The 22,100-nt window shown below is 35.2% G+C and overlaps 2 protein-coding genes, 1 long non-coding RNA gene and 9 other non-coding genes across 12 annotated transcripts; 8 read left to right on the plus strand and 4 right to left on the minus strand.

Moving 5' to 3' along the window:
- Window positions 1–3,147: 3,147 nt before the first annotated feature.
- Window positions 3,148–3,227, minus strand: T19D2.11. The gene has a single exon (NR_070782.1). It is a non-coding gene; the product is annotated as an Unclassified non-coding RNA T19D2.11 (non-coding RNA).
- Window positions 3,228–4,380: 1,153 nt separating this feature from the next.
- Window positions 4,381–4,488, plus strand: T19D2.10. The gene has a single exon (NR_070783.1). It is a non-coding gene; the product is annotated as an Unclassified non-coding RNA T19D2.10 (non-coding RNA).
- A 3,010-nt stretch (window positions 4,489–7,498) lies between these two features.
- Window positions 7,499–9,186, plus strand: linc-112. Its single transcript, NR_102176.1, has 2 exons — window positions 7,499–7,599; window positions 8,803–9,186. It is a non-coding gene; the product is annotated as a long non-coding RNA linc-112 (long non-coding RNA).
- T19D2.7 lies at window positions 7,902–8,112 on the minus strand. Its single transcript, NR_070784.1, has one exon. It is a non-coding gene; the product is annotated as an Unclassified non-coding RNA T19D2.7 (non-coding RNA).
- T19D2.5 lies at window positions 7,960–8,112 on the plus strand. Its single transcript, NR_070785.1, has one exon. It is a non-coding gene; the product is annotated as an Unclassified non-coding RNA T19D2.5 (non-coding RNA).
- Window positions 9,187–10,383: 1,197 nt separating the features above from the next.
- T19D2.8 lies at window positions 10,384–10,599 on the plus strand. Its single transcript, NR_070786.1, has one exon. It is a non-coding gene; the product is annotated as an Unclassified non-coding RNA T19D2.8 (non-coding RNA).
- Window positions 10,600–10,900: 301 nt separating this feature from the next.
- T19D2.6 lies at window positions 10,901–11,046 on the minus strand. The gene has a single exon (NR_070787.1). It is a non-coding gene; the product is annotated as an Unclassified non-coding RNA T19D2.6 (non-coding RNA).
- Window positions 11,047–12,037: 991 nt separating this feature from the next.
- Window positions 12,038–12,058, plus strand: 21ur-14152. Its single transcript, NR_070788.1, has one exon.
- Window positions 12,059–13,390: 1,332 nt separating this feature from the next.
- lin-18 (Inactive tyrosine-protein kinase RYK) lies at window positions 13,391–16,746 on the plus strand. The gene is made up of 12 exons (NM_076283.7): window positions 13,391–13,498; window positions 13,680–13,801; window positions 13,857–13,950; window positions 14,002–14,157; window positions 14,990–15,149; window positions 15,197–15,267; window positions 15,313–15,401; window positions 15,469–15,544; window positions 15,593–15,940; window positions 15,988–16,274; window positions 16,325–16,461; window positions 16,512–16,746. Exons 1-12 carry the CDS (start codon window positions 13,399–13,401, stop codon window positions 16,621–16,623), a joined length of 1,752 nt encoding a protein of 583 aa, NP_508684.4. The 5' UTR covers window positions 13,391–13,398; the 3' UTR covers window positions 16,624–16,746.
- C16B8.2 (uncharacterized protein) lies at window positions 16,663–21,271 on the minus strand. The gene is made up of 19 exons (NM_001373273.3): window positions 21,141–21,271; window positions 21,024–21,093; window positions 20,598–20,720; window positions 20,227–20,541; window positions 20,078–20,182; window positions 19,864–20,021; window positions 19,743–19,818; window positions 19,404–19,488; window positions 19,310–19,362; window positions 19,091–19,241; window positions 18,601–18,737; window positions 18,435–18,555; window positions 18,294–18,387; window positions 18,158–18,249; window positions 17,956–18,111; window positions 17,806–17,909; window positions 17,186–17,450; window positions 17,029–17,141; window positions 16,663–16,962 (listed from the first exon to the last, which is right to left on the minus strand). Exons 1-19 carry the CDS (start codon window positions 21,231–21,233, stop codon window positions 16,769–16,771), a joined length of 2,505 nt encoding a protein of 834 aa, NP_001359866.1. The 5' UTR covers window positions 21,234–21,271; the 3' UTR covers window positions 16,663–16,768.
- C16B8.10 lies at window positions 17,953–18,102 on the plus strand. The gene has a single exon (NR_070789.1). It is a non-coding gene; the product is annotated as an Unclassified non-coding RNA C16B8.10 (non-coding RNA).
- Window positions 21,272–21,614: 343 nt separating the features above from the next.
- C16B8.7 lies at window positions 21,615–21,751 on the plus strand. The gene has a single exon (NR_070790.1). It is a non-coding gene; the product is annotated as an Unclassified non-coding RNA C16B8.7 (non-coding RNA).
- Window positions 21,752–22,100: the final 349 nt, after the last annotated feature.

Raw genomic sequence — 22,100 nt, forward strand, 5'->3', positions numbered from 1 at the left:
TCTAGCATTACTTCTCAGAAAGAGAAAAAGAGATGAATGAAGAATACTCTTTGATTGAGTTAAAATGGAGCATTTCGCCAAGACCACCCACGACGATTATATATTTTTAGAGGGGAGATAACTTCACATTTATTGTTGGTGTAGTTTATGGAAAAAAAAAGTTTTTTTGAGATATTATGTAACACAGACTTCTTATTAATTGGATCTCACGTTTTTCTCAGATTAAAAAATGAATACTAAGAAACTGCGTAGGAAGCAAGCCGTTTGATCTAATTAGTAGCTTCAAACGAGTTCAAAAAACTGGTCTTTCAGATTAAGAATAAAATATTTGTTCCAGATGTAATATGACTTTCAACAAGCAGGTTTTTTTTTTAAATAAAATGTTTAGCTTTGATTTTAAAAAACAAATTTTGATTTTAAAAAAATTGAAAAGAAGAAATTCCTGCGAAAATATTTTAATACTATCAAGCAAGCGTATGAATTTTGAAATTGGATATTTTTTCTTGTTGATTTAAATTAAAAATATTAAAAAATAGAAAATCAAAATCCGGAATTAAAGCAGACAAACGTGTCCAATGTCAATGCGCAATGTAGCATTCTCTTGCTCGGGAAACCGCAGATGGTAGCGCGTGCGGGTAGGAGAAGAGGAGAGGAGAAGAGAAGCGAAGAGGGACTAGTCGGTGCTAGTCGTGTGCTATTGCGGGCAGACCATCGAAAGTTCAATTGCGAGCGCGGACGCCGCAGAGAAAGCAGACGCCCGGCGCAGGCAGTGTAATTCGTGTCGAGGCGAAAAGCATGCCCGTAGAGCCACACTGGCCTATCGATCTGAGCAAATAGGTGAGATACGATGTGTTTTTTTTTTAGAATTTTGGAATTGTCTTTTAGATGTAATAAATTAGAAAGGGCATGGGGGTTTTCACAAAAAAAGTTATCACAAATTTACTAGAAATTTAGTGAGGTGTGATGGATGCAGAGGAAATTACTCAAACTTAATATATGGGCTTCTAAGTGAACATGTATAAGAGAAAACGCCGAAAAATGTAGAATAAATGTATATAGAAAATTGTTCAATTAGTTTGAAAATAATATTTATTTTATTGAAAAATTTGGAAAAAAACAGATTGAAATGTTTTTGTAATTTTCAATTTTATAACATAATTTTCACAAATTTCCATTTTGATTAAATAAACAGTTCATTAGATTTGCCTGAATAGCACTGGCACTGACCTTGGTACTGACTGAAAGTTCTGATTACCGCGCGACTTTAAGAGGGAATTCAAATTAGATGTTTATGTTTTGGAGCGTAGAATCAATCATTTTAATGAATTTCGTCATTTTCAAACAGTTTTTTAAATACTTTAAAATAAAATAAAAACACTATTAAGTTTTGTACACAGAGAAAAATTCTAGAGTGTCAAAAATTTGATCGAAAATTTAAAATTGAAAAAAAAAACAATATTAATCCTGATTTGTGGACCATACATGTTTCAGTTTTCCTCACATTCAAGTATGTTAAAAATTTTAATGCTTTATCAAAATCAATTTTCTTTATAAATTCCGACGTAAACGTAAATTAAAATAATATTATAAAGCTAACAATATGTTGTTAGCTGGCTTTTCGTCACTTCACCTACTTCTCAAAGTGATTTTACATCACGCCATAGACATCGGAAACCAGTGAACGGACATGACTCGATCACACTAAAACTGATTTCTGAACAAAATTAAATTGGTGCTCAATAATATTTACCACTTAAATGTTCACTCTTATCAACGAGATCGGTATCTTGAAAACTTGTTCAATCTGGAATTCAATTCAATTTTTTGCATTCAACCAACACAAGAGGCTGAATTGAATGAAATTCAAACATTGCAACTGAGCACCACATTCAAACGAAACGAAACGAAGAAAAAGAAGGCTTCGTTTTGATGAAATATTAATATCACTGCTAAAACTTGAGACTCGAAGGGCGGCCACGAGCTCGTGCTCTCTTGCTCATTTCGGAAATGTGTATATTTCAAATGGTGTTATGAATAAATGCAGACATAGAAATTCAGAAAAAAAATGGAAAAATAATATAATATAAATGAAGAAGAGGATGAAGAAAATAAAAGAATCGAAATTCAATATGTGTTTTTGTTTTCCAATGTTAATCTCAAAAATCTCTATAGTCGGAAAAATCACTAAAGTTATCTATCTATGATTAATGACAAAATTCACGTATTCACAGTGTGTTCCGATGCTGTGTCACAGATAGACGTCAGCTGTGAGCCGGTTCATCCGATACAGCGGAATGATGACGCAGGCCTTGCAAAACACTGGCTACGCAGTTTTTTCAATTTTAAGGGAGCTCGGAAGGTTCAAACGGAAGAGGCAAATAGTGATTGTGCACAGACTGTCCAGCCCCACGGGAACAATACAGAGCCACCCACGCAAAGAATTGGAAATAACAATGATGGTATTGAACCAATGTTTGGACTCTAATTACTGATTAGAAAATTGTGATTAGTTTTTTTAAAAGGTATTTGAATTTTTTTTATTTCAAATAAAGTTATGTATGCAGTGGTGGCCAAAAATAAAATCGGGATCAATTTTTAAAAAATTCGTAATTTAGAAAGCAAAGTACAACTTGCACACTATTGCTGACAAAGTTGTATGCATATTGCAACACTTCAAAACAAAAAAGTAGCTAAATATGCGGTATTTTTTAAAATCATATATGAAAATCTTGGTGGGAATCCCAGACTTTGAGTCATAGTTTGAGTCATGAAAGATAGAATTTCTAGAAATAACCTAATTTTTCAAGACTTAAATTTGTCTGACGGAAAATTAAATATGTTTCTCAAATGTGATTCAGAAAGTGTTTTAAGTGTGTGGTCAGAAAAAACGTGTTCAACATATTTTTATCAAAAATGATTTTTTCGAAGAACAGACAAAAGCATTTTCAGGGGAGAAAACACTGGAATTTCGGTTGCTGAAAGCTTTCTGCTGCAAACAGTGCAAATTCAAATTGATTCAAATTCTAACAAACAGACGCCGCAAAAATTTAATTTCGCGAAACAAAAGTTTCATCAAATGTTTTTCAAGCGCTGAAAGGAGGAAGTATTTTGAGTTGTGAGAACAAGGGAGGTGAAATGAGCACACGAGAGATGCATTTACATTCCATTTGGAAGCCGTTTTGTGTTTGTTACATTTCAATTGACACGCTTCAAACACACTCAATTTTACGACACGTTATACTCAACTCTATTTGGTCCACGAAAAATTTCAAGGAATGTCGGGAAACTTATAGTTTCGCAGCAAATGTCAACATTAACACGTGGAAATGAAATGAGAATAGTTTTTGAGCATTCAATTTTGTCAATATTTGGTGACCCACAAAGCTCAACGAACAGAGAAATAAGAATTGTTGTGTTACAACTTTTTGTCAAAAAGTGTGAGGGTTTGAGCAAAACTCAAAATAGAAAAAATGTTTGAAGAAATAAATCACCTTGTGAAATGATAAAATAACATTTCACAACTTTTTATCAAAAATACTACTTCAGCAGCCGGTTGGCTAGCAAAATGAAATAGGAAAAGCGGAAGAGAATATTATGAAAACACATGCGTCATTTTTAAGCAATGTTATGAAATTTAAAAAAAAAAAAGAAAACAAAGAGAAAACTTTTAGACTCATAAAAATGAATAGCTTTTTGTTTCAAGATGACAACTGAAAAAGGGAGAGTATATATCAGACCGATCAATAAAAAAAAACTCAAAAGCAGAATATTGTCTTACAAACAATTAACCCTGTAAATCTTTGAACGGAATTGGTAAAATCTATGATTTTTTAATAAAAAATTACCCAGAAACTAATAAAATTGAAAATAAAAATGCTGCAAAATTGGCTAAAATTAAAGTCGGTAAATGAATAATTTCAAATTTTAATTCAAATTTAGGCCAGAAACAATTTCGTTTTGAAAAATATAAGCGCCGACTATGACAATTAAGTGAGGGGGTCGATGCTGATAAACTGGCGCCGACAGGAATTTCCAAAAAAAACGTCATTCTGATTAGAGTAGTTTCAAGTCACAACCGGAGAGCACCATCGCACATACTACCAAAAAATCAATAAATCAGTGGTTGTCAATAAAACCTTTTTTAAGAGGAAATAAAGAAATGAAACAACAAACCACAGTTTTTCTCATGATGCCGCTAGGAAATATGCAGTAATCCCGTTAACAACATGCAAACGTACTACCAATTGGTCGATTCGTACAACTTGTTTGTTTATGATAGCATTATAGTAATGTAAAATCATTTTTCACTCGCTTGCCAATATGTCGACTTTTTCCAAATTTCATATGTATTTTTCACTCGGCGTGTGTGTTTGGTCGTCGTTTTCACTCAAATGACAAGACAAAGAAGTTATGGTTCCCACCTACGCCTCTCAAAAATAGGCAATAAAGTATGAGAAAGGTCACAACTCCATCCTCAATTCGGCCTTCCCTAACTCCAACTTGTCTTACCTGGCTTGTCACCTAGACGAATATAAATCACGTTGCTGGACAAACTTACTAGGGAGTGTTTTAACTATCCTGTGCGATCGGGTAAAAGTAAACGTGTTATGCGATAGCTGGTATCTTAAGCTTTCGGAATCTGTAATTTGTTTCGGCGGTAGACCTCTGTGAGTCTGGAAATTTTCATCTGAAAATTTAGTTCTGAAATCAATGCATTTCCTATGTTTAACAGTGGATTTTTGTCTCTGGCGCCAACAGAAGTCTCACCACAATGGTGGAAGGGCTAAAACATCGCTTCGGTGGTCGAGTGGCGAACGCGTTCGCCTCTTGAGCAAAAGTTTGTGGGTTGGGGTTCCCACACATGGTTTAAACTTTGGCCTTTTTTTATAAAAATTTTTTAGAGCGGGAAACAAGTATTTAGAACAGTTTTTTGAGGTTTTTAGATTAATTTTTTGCTTTTTGATTGAACCACAATTACCCTGGAAACTTTTCAGAAATTTTTATTTTTTCGAAAATTGTCACCAGACTCACAGAGGTCTTCCGCCGAAACAAATTACAGATTCTGAAAGCCTAAGATGCCAGCTATCGCATGACACGCTTACTTTTACCCGATCGCACCGTATAGTTAAAACACTCCCTAGTTAGAGGGTGTTCAATTTATTCAATTTCATTATGCTTTGTACATTATAAGAATGAGTTGCAATGTATGTAGTAATTTTGTTTTGGTATTCTTATACTCATTTAAGAGATACTGCTGGAAATTTTTAGAATTTTCAAACTTCACTTAATTTCGAATATTTCAAGAGTCAAAATTAATTTATCATTCATTAATCCGTGAACGATTTGTTTTACTACAAAATATTAACTATAAGGGATTAGATGTTCTGAGACATTTTCAGTTCAAAGAATGATAATAAATGCTTCTATACGTTATAAAACTTTTATAAATTTCAAAACATTATTTTTTGGGCAATCGACAGTTTTTGCCACTGCTGGTTTTCAAAATTTTTGGCAATTGGAAATAGTAGCAAAAACTTCCGATATTCAAAATTGTCAAAATTGTCAAAGTTGGAAAAACTTCAATTTCCACGCACCTCTATTTGTAACTATCTCAATTTACAACACGTATTTGGAATGTTTAGAAATTCAAAAGAAAATCATGAAAGTCGCATTTCTTAATATATTTAAAGTATCAAAAGTTTAAAAACTATCCCGTAACTAAATTTATCATTAAATTTATGAAAGATGAGAACTGGAAAGTTAATTATATTTTTTTTTTAAATCTTTAGCTTTAAGATGAAATAGAATAGTGGTTCAAAATCTGGTTCGGCCAAGGCGCTGAATTTTGAACCGTCATGATTTTTTTAAGGGGTTTCGGCTCATTCTGAGTTTAGTTTTCCTAACATTTTTTCGAAGTCTTTTAAAGCAATTCAAGTTTGACGGTAACTTTGATGTACATCACAATGTTAGTTTCTTTTCTCAAAATCAAATTACAAACCTTCCAAGAGCAGTTATATAGGTATCTGTGGGTAGATTATTATTTAGATTTTTCTCCTCTTTCCTTCAATTTTTCACTAACAATACATCGCCACTGAGTGCATCTACTTCTTATTCTTCTTCATTTTCTCCGTCTTTTTTTCTTTTCCTGCCCCATCTCAATCGCCTCGAACACTTTCATTCAACTGTCAACCTCCCCGTACGATTTATGTCAGTTCGGAGGCCCCCCAATCCGATCACCATCTGAACCTTGTTACCATATTTTTTGCCACCCAGGCTGACGTTGTCCGTATGAAAATGACACGACGAGGCGTCGTCCGACAATCAAACGCTTTACAGCTTTTCTCGCCACCACATTCGCTGAGCATTCCGCTTATTTTATTACCACTTTCCACTTGCTCATGCTTATTATTACTAACTGTTCAGAGCTATGTGAACACCAATATGAATTCTAGTTCCATAAATATTTCGCTCATACCAAGAAATTAGATAATGTGAATGTGACAAACCAAAAACAACAATTTTCAAGTGTTTTGCTGTCTCAGTAAAAATCCTTTTGGTTTTTTCGGCTCCAAAAATTATTTTCAAAATAACAATTCTGTGTGAACCTACAATAAATCAGCGTCAGATGAGCACTTTGAGTTAGAGCATGGTCGACCTGAACATTTTTCAGGTAATATTTTCTTGAAAATAGTTTTCGTGAAAATTTTTCTTCTCTAGTATAAGTATTAAAATCTCTTTTAAAACTTTTAAAGGTGTTTTCAAAAATACATATTCGAAATAATGGAAAAATGCACTGACAAAAAATGAAAAAACTGACAAATAATAAAAAATGCACTGAAAAATTTCAGACCGATTTTTTCCAGTTCAGACCGCACATATGTCGCTAAATTTTATAATTCACAATAAAATCAAAAATTTCGAACTTTCTGGTAGATTTCATTTAAAATTCTGAAACAGGTCCGCCTGAATGCCAGGAATGTTAGAAAATTATTAGCTGTTTTGTAAAAAAAAGAATTGCGACCATTAAATGTTTGCGTGTTTGCTCTAAACATACAAATTCTTTCTCAAATCTAACAAACTCCACCGTTAAAAAAAACCCGTTTACAACTAATTCATTTATTTCCAGCAAAAAAAAATAAAAAAATTTAACAAATTCAGAAATTCAACTAACGTGATAAGCTAAACTTCCAAACATCGATCCTCATTTTTCTGACTTTTTTGTAGCAACTTGGTATTTAATATTTGAAAAATACCGAAAAAATTCGAGAAACAAATTTTTTTCTAATTTAAGTTTCTTAAACATAGTATTAATTTTATCAATTTACTTAACAAACTGCTGAGTCATCAAACAGAGTTTTAAATTCTTTCATCATATTTTCAAGTTTCGTGAGATATTCTTTTTTTCTTGTTGCTTCGTTCCAAATAGTGTCCATCGTCCGATATTGCGACGAAAAGAAAATGCGACGTTTAGCTCATCACCTCCTGATTTGCGTCGCTAAGAGACTATTAATGAGGTGATTTATTGTCGCATTCTCAACGTCTCCCCCGGTGTGCCCTATCCGTTTTGATAATTACGAAAACAAAACAAAAGCCACAAAAGTTGCTTCCCGTTAGAACAAAGATTTCATTTTCTATCAATTTTGTTTCGAAAAGCGGTGTTGATAAAAACTTGATAACTTGATAACAAAGTGTCAATTTTCACAGTTTTTATGTGAAAATTGCGTCCTTTTTATGTTAACGACAACGCGTTGGATTGCGTGATCATATCAAAATATATATGAAAATATATATTTTCTCGACCTTCTACGTCTTACTTTCCCATTCTATTTTCCTGTTATCATTGATATTGTTTCACTTTCTGCCTCTTTTGACAAGCGTTCAACGGTAAAGAAGGTCATCATATTTGCTTTATCGGATGGCGTACATGCTTTTGATAGTTCCTCCCGGGATGTTGTGTGATGTTATTTCGGCGGCAAGTCGGTACCATTGACACACATAGAGAAACTGACGTCCGTCTTATTACTACCGCCTCCCCATGCAATAATCATATTTTGCCGACAACTTTATGACCATCACAGCGATACATACGTTTTGATGAATAGTCCAGATAGGCGAATAGGTCGAGAGGTTGAAGTTGTACCTTTTTTTGGAGTTTTTTTCAAAGTTAAAACCGCTAGATTCAGATCAATTATTGTTTTGCGCAGTTTTCCTTGCAATTTTTTTGCAGCCTTCCGCAAAGGTATTTGCCAGTAGGTGAAGATATTGAAAATCACTCCTATAGTGCTAAAAAACCTACAACAATGTTGAACATTTTTCAAAAAGCTTATAAATGTAAAATTGTTGGTAATTTAATTGTCGGCAATTCATTATATGAAACTTAGATTTTAATTTTGGTTTTAAGTTAAGTTGGACTATTATGCGTACTTTCAAGCAAAACTTCTACAGACGATGAATGTAATGGGGAATTTTTAATATTGAAATACGCAAATTAATTCTAATTACTGAATTTTGTAAGAATACAAGAAAGTCAAAAAGTTCGAGGAACAACTGACAGTTTTTCGACAAATTTGAATTTTTGCAAAATCTTTAATATTGAACTATTTCGGAGACAAATTTTTCAACAAATTTTATATACTAACTGTGTTTTATATATATATATATATTCATTTATTTATTTAACCATGGTTAAAAAATACGGCAGTTAAAAAAAATCATAAGTTTAGTATTTCGGTTACAGTTTAATGTATTAGTTTTCCAAGTTTCTCATAGTGATATCTGATTTTTAAAATTACTATAGTTAAGACAAAAGACACTACCGCATTTTTAATGAAAAAAGTAGCTTCTTATCTCATTTTCTCAACTTTTTTTCTCATAAGTCCCTTCGAGAAATATTTCGGTCAGTTCGCACATGTTCCTCACATCTATTCTCCTCGACATGTTTTTTTACTCATTTTTCTTTCTGTCCCGTCTTCTTCTTATTTGCAGAACGGTCTTGTCACCAACCAACACCTTCCCATCTTTCACAATGCGTGCACACACCAAATTTTTTTTTGGTTGTTCGGTCGCAGTCTCATCCAGCACATTGTTCTAGACGGACCCTTCTTCTGTCCTTTTTTCCGATTTTTTGTTTCGACTTCTCTATTACCAATTCATTCTTTTTGTTTACTTCATATGTATATATATATACAAATTTCGCTATTCCGCTTCACATCGGGAGCCTTCGGACCAATATTGGTTGCCCCCAAAAGATTCATAACTTCTCTACATTGATGCAAAAAGGCGGCACATGTCTAGGCGTCGGAAGGCGTGCATTTGTTCATGTAATTTATCGATGGCACCGATAACGACAAAACTCTTTGGCAGACGTATGAACGTTTCGAATTGGGAGCCGAAAGCCGCCGTTTCTTCTCATAAAATCGTTTGGTTTTATGAGATTCGAGAGTTAGCTGCAAACTTTTGAACGCGAGAAAAGTTTCTTTTAAAAAAGTGCATATTTTGATACAGCTCCCTAAAACTTTGCTTTGTTACATGAAGCCTCTCAATTTTGGGTGGTGAGCAAATCATGGCAATAATTTCGATTTTTCCAAAGTTTTTTAAAATGATGCAGCAACAGTGAAAAACTTTTTGAAATCAATTATATGGTGTTCCAATGATTAAGCGATATTTTAAACAATTTTTTAATTTTTGAATTAGTTTCCATCATTCGTAATTTTGGAAGTCGAGAAAAAGTTCAAAGATGGCAATTTGCCAAAACTGTGATTGATTGTAAATTTTTGATAACTAGCAACTTTGGAAATTGTGGATTTTTGAAAATTTTGGCGATTGACGATTTTGGTAATTGCTAAAATAGGCAATTTTTAAACGTAGCTATAGTTCAAAATTTTGAAAGTGAAATATGCCCCGAACAATGTATATGTGCACCATATAGAACCTATTAATTTTGAAACATCATATTTTCTCTCTAAGTTTTGATGAGTTGCTCAAATTGTCAAAATCGGAGTTTTCAAGAAGTTCAGCAATTTAAATTTTTCTGACAATTCATCAAAACTTTAAAACAAAATTCGAACTGTACTACCTTTTAAGTAACTTAAACTAAAATAAAACCACAAAATGCTTTCAGTGGAAAGTAAAATTATGTTCTTATTTCTCATCTAAACAAAATATTTTCAAAAAAAATCTTACTACTTTGTTGAAAACATCCCTGCCATTACTAAGTGTACTACTTTTACGACATGTTGAACTAAAAAATAATGTTTTATCGAATTAGATCGAATTATGCTCATAATCGGAAGTAGCTTGAGAGCCGTCCAAGATGCTTAATCGGAAATTGTTGCTGAGTTACCAAGAAAGTTTATGACTTTTTTACGACATCCGCAAATTCGAAAAGCAATTCTATCGCATTTTAGAGGAAGCTGCGGTGGTTGAGGAAAGTAGAGAATCAAGCGAACTTCTTGTTTCCTCCACTGAATACCTTGTGCTTTGGTTGAACCTCGTTGGTCTAATGTGTGATTGCCAATGAGACCATCAATCCAGATTTACGAGGTGATTCGCGAAAAGGTGTGTGTGTGCTCCCAGCAGCATGGGCTTCTGCCTGGAAGCTCATTGCTCCAATTTTTATATATGAATCCTTCCTTTTATTTTACGACTTGTAATCGATTCACTTTTTTTAGCACATAATAACTGGGTGACGGTGCCCCACTCTAATCCCACTCTTGCAAAAAATTCCCCATTACTTTCTGAAAAGTGGAAAACAAAAACCAAAATTCATTTTTTTTGTTTCACTTCTATAAAAAAATGTTGCAATTCTTGATCAATTAGAAAGATGAATGAAAAAAAAAAGAAGCATATGCTGTTCATCAGTTTCACTTATCTGTCAATGCCTGCAACTCCATCTATTCTTTCTCCGTCATCATTTTTGTTTCCCAAAGACTTTGGGTTCTTCTTCAGTCACGTCTCTTGCGTGTGCGTGTGTGTCGGCCCACCTCTGCCAACCATCACTCTTATTATGACATTTCCTTTTCACTTTTTTTCCCATTTAAAAAATTTTCATGCACTCCTGCAGAAGGTTCTGAGAATCTTTGGAATTCATTTGGTTGAATGGTAATCTATCATTTTGAGTACCAAAAATTTGAAATCGAATCTTTTTTTTTGAAACTCTCTAACGGAATATTGGCAGTGCTCTAAAAGGTTGAAAAAATTTTATTCAATTTTTAATTCGAATTTTTAATTTGAAACTCATATTCAATTATCATGCTCGACAATATTGTATGGAACCTAATACGGAAAGTACTGTAGTTAAGCACACTGATTCATTATTTATAATATCTATTTGCACTCTCTCACAATATTGCATGAGCTCTATGAGCGACTTTCCAACTTCAAAATTCTGCATTACTTTTTACTTACCCAAATTCAAAAAGTTTTCCCGTTCTAAACTGAGCTTTTTTTAATGTCCCATCAAGTATTTAAAAAAATGTATTACTACATTACACAATTGGCCAATTTACTTTCACATTAAAACACATAAAATGCCAAGCATGCATCTTCCCAGTGATTGCACATTATTGTAATTCTTTCTGATGATTCATAACAGCAACTTTCTTACAATGAGCCAGTCAATGTTGTACGCCGCCCAAAAATGGAGCTCCATGAGCGGAAATCATTTTGTGACAGCTTGGGCTTGAGATTAAAACGCCTGCCATTCTTCTTCCCCCACCGCCTCAAGCACCAACCATTTCAAAAGATAAACTTGGATTATTTTGGCACCCCGCACAATGAGTGGCCTCCCGCGGCCGCCGAAAAGTGATCCTCCGCCTCCTTTTCCCGTTTCTTTCCCATTGAGTACTCGTTGCCCCATATGATAGTGGCCAATCAACAATTATTTGCCAGCAGCTCATGGTTTTTAGGCAAATTTATTGAGGAAGTAGATTTTGTTAATACTCTCGTTAAAACATTGAATGTTGTTTTTAATTTGAAATAAATAATACCATACTGTTTTATAGCTGCGTTAAATAATTGAAACTTACACGAATTCTAATTGTGCTGACTGAGTTATACGTTTTTTCTTTAAAGAAAGAGTAATATTTCCAGCTAATTTGTTTCGAACATGTGATTAAATAAACTATTTTCATTATAAATATCTGAAAATAAAACTTTAAAATTTTACTTATTTTTTTAAATGGCCGTTGACAACTTCAAAAAACAATTGCCTAGTTTTAGCTAAACTCTCCCGTTTTGGCCACTTTCAGTTGCCGAAATTGGGGATTTTAGCTAGGCCACTAAAAACAAAAAAAAAATGTTTTTCTAAAAATTGTTTTTTTGGGCTAGGAAATTTGTATATTTGAGATTATTTTAGGTGTATACCTTTAAAATACCCAGAATTTTCACTCCTTCTTTTGACAAAATAAATGCTCCGAAACCACTATTCCCATTTTCACGTTCAATCGTTGCAAATTACCGCTAGAATGTCTTGCGCAACCGAGTTTGCAAATACTTTTTCACAGAAAAAAAGTTCTAACAGTTGCGTCATCCGCAGTCCTTTGCCCTTTTTTTCCTTCTCATGTTTTTTTTGTTGCTACCCCTCCCACCCTTTTCTTCTTTCCTAATGTAATTTTTGTTTGGTGCCATTGTACATAAAGCGGCTTGCACTAACCCAATTTGAAAAGCACACATCCCGACATCCACACACACACACACACACACACACACACATTCACCCATCTTTCTATAGATACTCCATTCACAGGACAAAAAAGATCTCCAAAATAAAAGAAGACGTGGTTGTAGATGTGTTGTATATTTGTATTTCTGTCAATTTTTTCTATTTCTCATTGGTCATCCTTTTATTGCTACAACGCTGTTTTGTTTCCCCGGCGTGATTGGGTGCCACTCCTGGACTGAATTGAGTCAGAATGAGTGGAGAGAAAGAGCTGTGAGAGAGAGAGTGAAATAAAGACATTTAAAAGGAAGTGAATGAAGAAGATCGCATTTCGCCAAATTGGCATCCCTAGATTAACGTGCAAGTTCTTTGAAGCTAACTCTTTGATAGGAAATTCCTCCAAAAAAACAAAGACGTCCCAGTGGGCGGGACTATCACCTTTCAAAAATTCTATTTCTGAACTTTTGTCTACATATATACCAAATATCGGAATTTAATTTCAACCAATTTGTTTCATTTGTTATCCAAAATGTTGCATTTTGTTGACCTCTATTTTTGAGAAGAACACCGCCGTCAGTTGTCGACGCGTATTCAGGTGTCTTTCTTCTCTATCATTCATCACTTTCGTTTCGCTTTTGAACACTCGATGAATTAATTTGCCTCCTTTCTTTCATCTCCAGATTCCTCAATGTTGCGAATTGAAAAATTCGAAAACTGTTTCATTTTTTGCAGCGAATGGGATGATTCTTCGCTACCTGATTTTTTTCGCGCAGTTATGGGCACTCTGCCTGGCCAATGTGAATATGTTCATCAGCAAAGAGGAAATGAATCGTACTTTTGGTAAGAAATAGTTATCTGTTAAAGGTTGAGTGCGGTCAGTGGGGGAATATATGAAAAATATTTATTTGGTTCTAAAGTGACCTAATATCAGAATAAAACATTCAAAAAAATGTTGAAAAATTTTGGAAAAGATTATTGAAATTCCAACATTTAAGCTATGGCCTAAAATAATTTATTACAGGTGTCAAAGCTGAGCTGAATTACATTGAAATGGGGAATGTTAGCTCGTACTCTACAAAGTTTCACTACAGAGTTATGGCAAACATCGACTACCTCTCGTTCACATGGAATGCTGTTGGAATTGTAATAAAAACATACATTATTAAAATCTAAATAATGAGACTTATTTTGTAAACAGGTACACTATGAAGTTTACGTCGAATCTGATGACTCTTCTGTGCTTCCTATTGTTCGAATTCCATTGAAAGGAACGGTGCCAGAATCTTTGCAGGGTATTCATTTCGCGAAACATTTTTCAAATGATAATTTATTGTTTCTTACAGACTTCACCGTTGAATACAGATGTGCCGGACACCGATCCGGACAATTTGCTGTCAGTCTATATTTCACATTCAAATATGGTAATAAGGAGCCGTTGAAAGTGAAATTGCGACAGGAGAAGATCTGCGCTTCAAGGGACGGACGTCGAGGTCTGAACGGTAAGCAAAAGTTGTTATGCTCTAATAGTTGGGCGACGACATCCTCTATGACAAATGTGCACATTGATGCCCAAAAACTTGAAGAGAGGCTCGGAATGATTGAATGACACGCTCTTCTCTATAGTGCAGCTGTTTGATTGTCACAGAAGCGGCGGTAGACGAAAATAAATGAGTTGAATTGAAAGAGAAAAAGGTCCACCGATTATTCGAAAAATAGGAAAAAGGAGAGAAAAACGCTTCAAATGGAGAAGAATAATTGTCATTCTGGGGTGAATGAACTGGATTTCGGAATAGAATACCAATTTTGGGTATAAATTTAAGCATTTTTTCTAAGGAGGGACTTCTATGAAACAAATTGAAATCCATCGGAGTTTTGGATTTTAGTTTTCCTAAATTACTTCATTGCTAGATTAACCTCGTGTATGATTTCCCATACCAAGTTGTCTGAAAAAAGAGGAAAAATGCATATCACGTTTTATTTGAATGTACATATTGATAAGCATTGATTTTTATTTTAATATAATGGCATGTAATACAGAAGTACCAAATTTAGCAAAAACAACTTTTTCAAAAACTCGAAATGCCCCGAAAGTAGTGGAAAGGTAGACTGAAGTATGAATGTTAAAACTTGCGAGTTTAAAAAGTGGGAGCTTCACCTATCTTAGCATAAGCTTTCCATGTCTGGTTTCAAATGCTGGGGTGAAGTGGTTTCAGTTTGTGGTCAGTGAATTAGTGAAACACTGTTTATTTAACAAATAAAGGTAAATACAATTTTTATTAGCAATTATATCACCCTTTGGAATTATCAAATTCCAAATTCTTATATTTCCAGGAGGCTACGAGGGTCATGAAGTCGACGACACTGACTCAATAGACAAGGCATTTTTTGTTATCATTTGCATTGCTGCGGCATTCCTACTTATTGTGGCAGCAACGTTGATCTGTTATTTCAAGCGCTCTAAAAAAGAAGACATGATTCCGACTCGACTTCCGTAGGGTTTATTTTCAACTCTGCCCATTGTCATCCCCTTCCTTTCAGAACGTCTTTTCGGAATTCTTTGAAATCTACAAAAAGCGCGCAGCCTTTTCTTCTGAGCACACCGCGAGATGGTAATCCATCTTGAGATGTTATCATAAATTACATCTCTTTTGTAGGACCTCCGACTCTTTCCGCTATTTCAAGCGCTCCTTGTTCTTCGTCGTCTGCGTCGGGAAATTCGATAATCCCGAGCAAGCCAAGAAACGTGAGTTTTTGTGAAAAGTGACAAGAATATCTTGTCAAGAATGACGCAGGTTTTGAGTTGATTGCAGATTGACGTGAGACGTGCATTGTTACAACTCTATCAAGATCGAGATGCTTTTCAATCTCTACCTCTAGATATGGAGGGTAATTTGGGAACTGGTTAGCTTAAAATTTTAACTTTGCAATTTCTAGGAACATTTGGAGAAGTGAGATATGCAATTTGGCGTCAAGTAGATGACGTACTGAACGGAGATGTTGACGACGAAGAAGACACATTCTGTAACCAGGAAGCTGTTTACACCAAAACGTTGAAAAATAATGCCTCACCAATTCAGCTGGATCGGTTTTTGTCCGACGCCCTTCTATTTTACAACATCACACCTCACCAAAACTTGTCTCAAGTGGCATGTGTGGCTTCCTTCGGAAGATTCGACCGCCCGGAAACTGTCACAGATTTTCCACTTGTTTGTTACAGACACCAAGGCTTTGGAAACCTGAAGAAGTTCCTCACCATCTGCCGACATGGTGATAAAACTAAAGGTACTTTCAAATAAAACAGTCATAACACAAATTAAACTCAATTTTAGGAGCTCAAACTCTCCGAACTCATCAACTCGTCTCTCTGGCCACACAAGTATCTTCTGCAGTAGCTCATATACACAAATATAGAATAGTGCATAACGACATTGCCGCTAGAAACTGCTTGATCGCAGAAGTGAATGGGCGACTCCAAGTGCAATTATGCGACTCGGCGCTGTCCCGCGATCTGTTCCCAGCTGATTATCACTGCTTGGGTGACAATGAGAACAGACCATTGAAATGGATGTCTCCAGAAGCTATTGCAAATGAGCTGTACTCATCGGCCGCTGATGTTGTGAGTGGAGAATAAATATTTCCAAGTTTAACACTATTAAAATTTTTCAGTGGTCACTGGGAGTTCTACTGTGGGAGCTCATGTCGCTAGGAGGATCTCCACACGCTGAAATAGACCCTGAGGAAGTGTACACAATGATTCTCAAAGGAAAGCGTCTGCAACAGCCGAACAATTGTCCGGATCAATTGTTAGTTCATAATAAAGTACACGTTTCATTTTTAATTATAATTTTTCTAGATACGAAGTCATGCTGTGCTGTTGGAGGGTACTCAGCGAAGATCGTCCTAGCAGTGAGCAGGTAGTTCATGGACTTCGAGACTTTAACATTCAACTCAGTCAATACATCTAATTAATTGTTTGCAATGCAAAACCATCCACTTTTGACGGGTTAAATTCGTTTCCGATTCGTTTTATTGTTCCCCACTCTTCATTTAATTAATAAGTACACACAGACATAAATATGAACAACATTATTCTAATTTTGCAATATAAACCTAATCATACATAATATCAATTACGCTTTCAGCATGATTTGCAGATGGTAAAAAGGTAAGTTTTGTCGACGAGCAACTTGTCAGACAAAACTTTCCGGTACCACAATTATTACTTCTGTCGCACCATTTCTTCGTGCAGCATACAGTTTGAATACCACAGTTGCTATCTGTTTGACACTCGTTCCTTACGTAAGCTGCAATTTTTTTTCAATATTTGAGTTAGTGAAGTAACAGAAACAATCTAGAAAACTACTACTTACCAGCAGCATTATCCATTTCTATTCTAATTGGTCTATTGAGACGATTTGCTCTGGTATATTCATTATAGAGCCTGATGTCACTGGCGGTTCTGATTTTTTTCAACGGAGCCCTTCTGAAACAAATGCCATTTAACTTGGTCTGCTAAAACTTGCATACCTGAACTCCCCACTAAATATTCCCAGGTGCGGAATGTCTCCTTTTTTCATCGGATACCAAACTCCCATCTGGTGCTGTTGAAAAGGTGCCGGCTCTGGTGTCACCTCTGGTGGGTCGTCAGATGCCATATCACCACTGATGTTTGATAAGGGAGCAATGTTGGATAGTTTTCCTTGGTGGATCATCCATGGTTTCCGTTCAGTTAATATTTTATCTTCAATTGGTAACTCCGGGACTGGGGAGAATTTCGTGGTTGACCAAGGGTCTGAAACAATCTTAGATTTGTATTTTATGTAGAGAAAAAATTAAATTAGGAACTTTAAAGTTTTTCAAAATGTAACGAATGTTTAATTTTCCGGAGCCAAATGGCAGATTTCAACTAGTCCAAACCCCTACTGCACAAGCTTTCTAATAAAGGCGGTTTGTGCAAGCTCATTCGAAAGTTGTTACATTCCTAGACAAATCTACCTGATCCGCATTGATCGGTACTTTTTACCGGGGCTAAACGGGTCGGATAATTTTTTTTTAGTAAAGTTTTAAGCTTCGCACACATTTTTTTCGATCAAGATCGTCAAACAATTTTGCAATTTCCGAAAAATAATATAACATTTAGAACTAACCTTCTGTTGCCAGAGACACCAGTATATCGGTATCCGGCTCCGGGCTTGTATTCAAAAAAGTTTGCAAAATCTCGAAACTTGGCTTGACATCATCACCATCATCCCTATAAAAAAAACTAGAAAAATCGTCACGAGATTCATTGAACTCACTTTTCCGAAACTTTAGCCGCGTGTGAATTGAATAAATCAACTAAACTCTTGTGGTCTTTCAATTCCTCTCGTGTTGGTTCGGCACTCAAAGCGCGTGGCTTCTTGAAACCGTTCTGGATTTTTGAAGATATCGGGAATTCAATCTCGTCCACACTACTGCAAAAGACATATTATACCGGGGGGTTTGAAAATCAAGCGCAACTTCATCTCTTCAACTTCCGACGCATCATCTGGATTCGGTGTGGTCGTTTTCATCTTTTTGGGTTTTCGGCGATGTGGGAGAAGAGTTGGTGGCTGAAAAAAAAATTATGGAAGATTGATTTTTTATAGCTTGATACCATCTCCAGGTGAATCTTTTTTATATGCGATTGAGACGACGCAGGGTATTCCATTTCCAGAGCTTCTTCTTTCACTCCAAGAAAATTCGGTTTCCTAAAAAAAAAATCCTGATTGATTATTCCAAGAATAATGCAGTGAACCTCTCTTTCATATACTCCAACTTGTGATCATTTTCAATTTTTCGTGGAGTGAGGGAAGGAGAAGATGTTGTTTCAATAATGAAAAAATGATCAATAGTCAGTGGAGGCGCCGTAGGAACTTCTGAAAATAAAATTGGAAAAACAATCCGTTAATAGAAGAAATAACCTCTTGTTGTCTTGTAAAATTGTGTAGTTGGTGTTGTTGCTGTAGTGGTTGGCGGAAACCAATCATATTTTTTGACTTTGGCGGTAGTCCGTTGTAATTGTTTTGCAAAATCTTCTGATACAAATCTAGCCATTCCCCTGAAAATGGAGATTTTTTTTTCGTATGATGGATTTGTGAAAAAATGAAAAAATAAACGTGTTTTTTGGCTCAGATATTGGAAATTGAGCAGTAGATAAGGAAGTGCCCCTAAAACCCAAACCGTGTATCATCACTAATTTTTACAAAAATTGAGTGGCTGTAAAAAACCATTTCACAGTTAGAAAAAAATACGGACCAAATTTGAATGATCGTGTAAACGACGTATTACACCTGAAAAAATTTGGTACATCGCGCGGTAGATCAATTTTTAAATTTTCTCTAGCTCATTTTTCACACATTTAACAGGACTTTCCATGTAAACCAAAAATTTAAATCCAAGCGTTTTTATTACCGTTTCAATACTTCCGTCACCGGGCTCGTAATTACTATTGGTGTAGTGGTGATAACTGTTGTACTTTGAGTTGAAGGCTCCATTAATTCGTCAGTACCAAATGATACACTTTTTTCTTCGTCTTCAGTGACTTCTTCCTCTTCTTCCTCGTCTAAATTAAATTCGCGAGTTTTAAAATATATACATGTTTGTACATCCTATACAAAATTTTCAAATTACCTGTATTTCTCGAAATAATCACATTAGGAATTTTGTGTGTCGTAATGTGTGGTCTGAACGATTGAATAAGTGAACTCTTGGTATGTTCTATTACCGTTGCATTTTGTCCGGAATACTCCAACAATCTCCATGAATACAAACTAAATTGTCCGGGCACTGCTCGTTCTTATCACAAACGCCTCAAAAATTTCACAAGTTGTGAGTGAATAGGCAACCAGCACGTGCTTCGAACATGTCAATACAATATATATTCATGCAATTTTCATTCATTCATTCATTAAATAATAAACTGTCACCGGAGAGATATATCACAACGAATATGAAATAAAACTAATTCATGTACCATGCATAGAATCTGATATTGTCATTGCTATTTTGGCAGAACTTAAACATAAAAAGTGTGCTTCCATCCGTCACCACAGCTGCAATCTACCTGGCCATTCGAGTCGTTCAGATAGTCGTGGTTTGGATTCTCTTTTGTTTCGTTTGAATTCATTTTCAGGTATAGCCTAAAATAAAAAGGTTATGTTGGACATAATTCTGAAAGTTTTTACTTTTTCCTTAGAATTTTTCGACTTGGTATCTTTCGTTGAAAGTTCAATTTCACACACTCCAGATTTGCTCATATTCTGTTGATAACCATCTCGGCAATTGCACTTTCCCAAATCACAATACTGGTTACTCGCGGAACACTCCTCATCGTTCTCACAGTCTGGGTTTATAGATTAATTTAAAAACTTTAATTAAAAACAGTTCTACTAAAAATACCTTGAGCTAGCCATAAGCACTGACAATCTTGGCACCCATTCTTGTTTAACGCTACAAAACAGTTTTTCCCGCAAATTGGAGGCGGTGGGCAGGAGACTTTGGTAGCTGAAACTTCTTCTATGTAACATAAATTTCAATGTAAGTATTACTTGTATCATTTCCAGAATAATCCAGAATAGTTGTCGATTTGGTGCTCTCCTCAACCGCCTCATCCTCCTTGTCGTATTTCGTTTGAATTGCCGGCTGAACGGCATTGACTTCAGCTTCAGTTTTTTGATACAGAATGTCAGAAATGATTTCCACTTGAGCGTCACTTGTGTTCTGTTCGTATAGCGTGCTTGAATTCGAGGATGACTCAACTACAGCGTCTTCCACTGCAGAATTGTTGGCAGCGTTGAAATAATCGACTGTAGTTGATGGTTCGGGGTCTTCCACAGCTTCTCCGGAACCTTCGTAGGAAAGTTCTGGAAATACAGACGTTTGAGTTATTAAACTTCTCGGAAGTAATTGGAAGGCTTACTTTTGACATTTTCTTCAATTGCAGCATTTGAAAATAAATCGGTTCCAATAGCTGGCGGGCCATTTTTGTTGAACATACTTTTCATTTTCAAACGATTTTTCAGAGTATTCGCTTGATCAGAATCTTAAATATTATTACTTAAAGGTAGACAACGACCTGGGGAAAATTATTTAAACCACTTATATGATGCTAAAATTATCAAATATCATTATAAAATTTTTTTAAAAATTGTTGGAAAGTTTTTTTTTATTTTCAATCAAAAGGCGGTGAATTAAATTGCCTTTTATTGGCATTCAATAAAAAATTTTCAAAAACTTTTGAATAGTTTTGGATAGGATAAAATGAGATATTTGGTAATTTTGGCCCCAAGTAGTATTAACAATTTTCCCACTGGCGCTAATCCGCCTTTGCATAGCTTAAACTTACAACTTATTGCTAGTTCATCTTTTTCTTCACCTGAATTCGAATTGGACTCGTCGAGTAAAGTTGGAAAATTCTGAACGAGCAGGATTGAAACATCTAGGATTAATTGATTGTACTTACATCTGTCTTGAAAGGTAATTCATCGTCGTCTTCAAAACTGTGTTGAGCAGAATTAATAAATAGGAATGTAGAAAGTAGAATCAAAAATCGCATATCTGAAAGTGAGTGTGAATGTGGCGAAGTGCGAAATGAAAATTGAAAAGAGACACTCGGGGGCGGATGGAATGAGAAGCTAGTTCTGAACTACTTGAGAGTTTTCTCTTTGAATGACATATAAAAAACCGATTTTGCTAAGATCTCGTCCTTGCAATGTTACTTGAAGAGTTCATCAAGTAGGTGACACCGTCTCACGGTTTGAGATTTTTTGAAAAAAAAAACGCTATTTTTAGATTCTTGAACGTATTATAGATTCTTGAAATGAAATTGAGTAGAAGTGAATAGAATAAGCATTGAAACGAAAAGACAGGAACAAGGTAGACTAACTCATTAGACGTCGACGGGTCAGTCAAGGCGGGCCGGTGAGTTTCTTCATTCATCCTAAGGTTCCGCACGCTCACTTTCACCTACAACTGGCCCGTTTCAAACAATTGAAACCGCGTAGTTCCCCGTCCGAACTGGAATAAACTGCGCAATACTTATTGGCACGGCTTTCCCGAAACACCGGTTAGATGCTTTTTGACCGACCGAAAATTAAAGCGAACAGTGCTTTTGACGCTCTATTATATTCTTTGTTTTATTGTTCGGCGAGTTAATGGGTTCCAGGGTTTCTTGGATGGGTTCCAGTAAGAATCAAATAACAATATTCGTTCAATTGGCGTTCCACAAACTAGAGTACATTGAACAAAACTAACTTTAAGAATTAGATCTAACATGGAGGAAAAAGAAAATGCCAGTCATCACTCCCTAGTTTACTACAGGCAGGGGACACTAAAAAGGATTACTGTGATGCGCAGAAATACTAACATTTCCATAGAAACCTAGTAACTAGGTGAATCAGTATTTCAATATTGATTAAAGGAA

This window comes from Caenorhabditis elegans, chromosome X (assembly GCF_000002985.6).
Source record: "Caenorhabditis elegans chromosome X".
In the NCBI taxonomy this organism is placed as follows: Eukaryota; Metazoa; Nematoda; class Chromadorea; order Rhabditida; family Rhabditidae; genus Caenorhabditis; species Caenorhabditis elegans.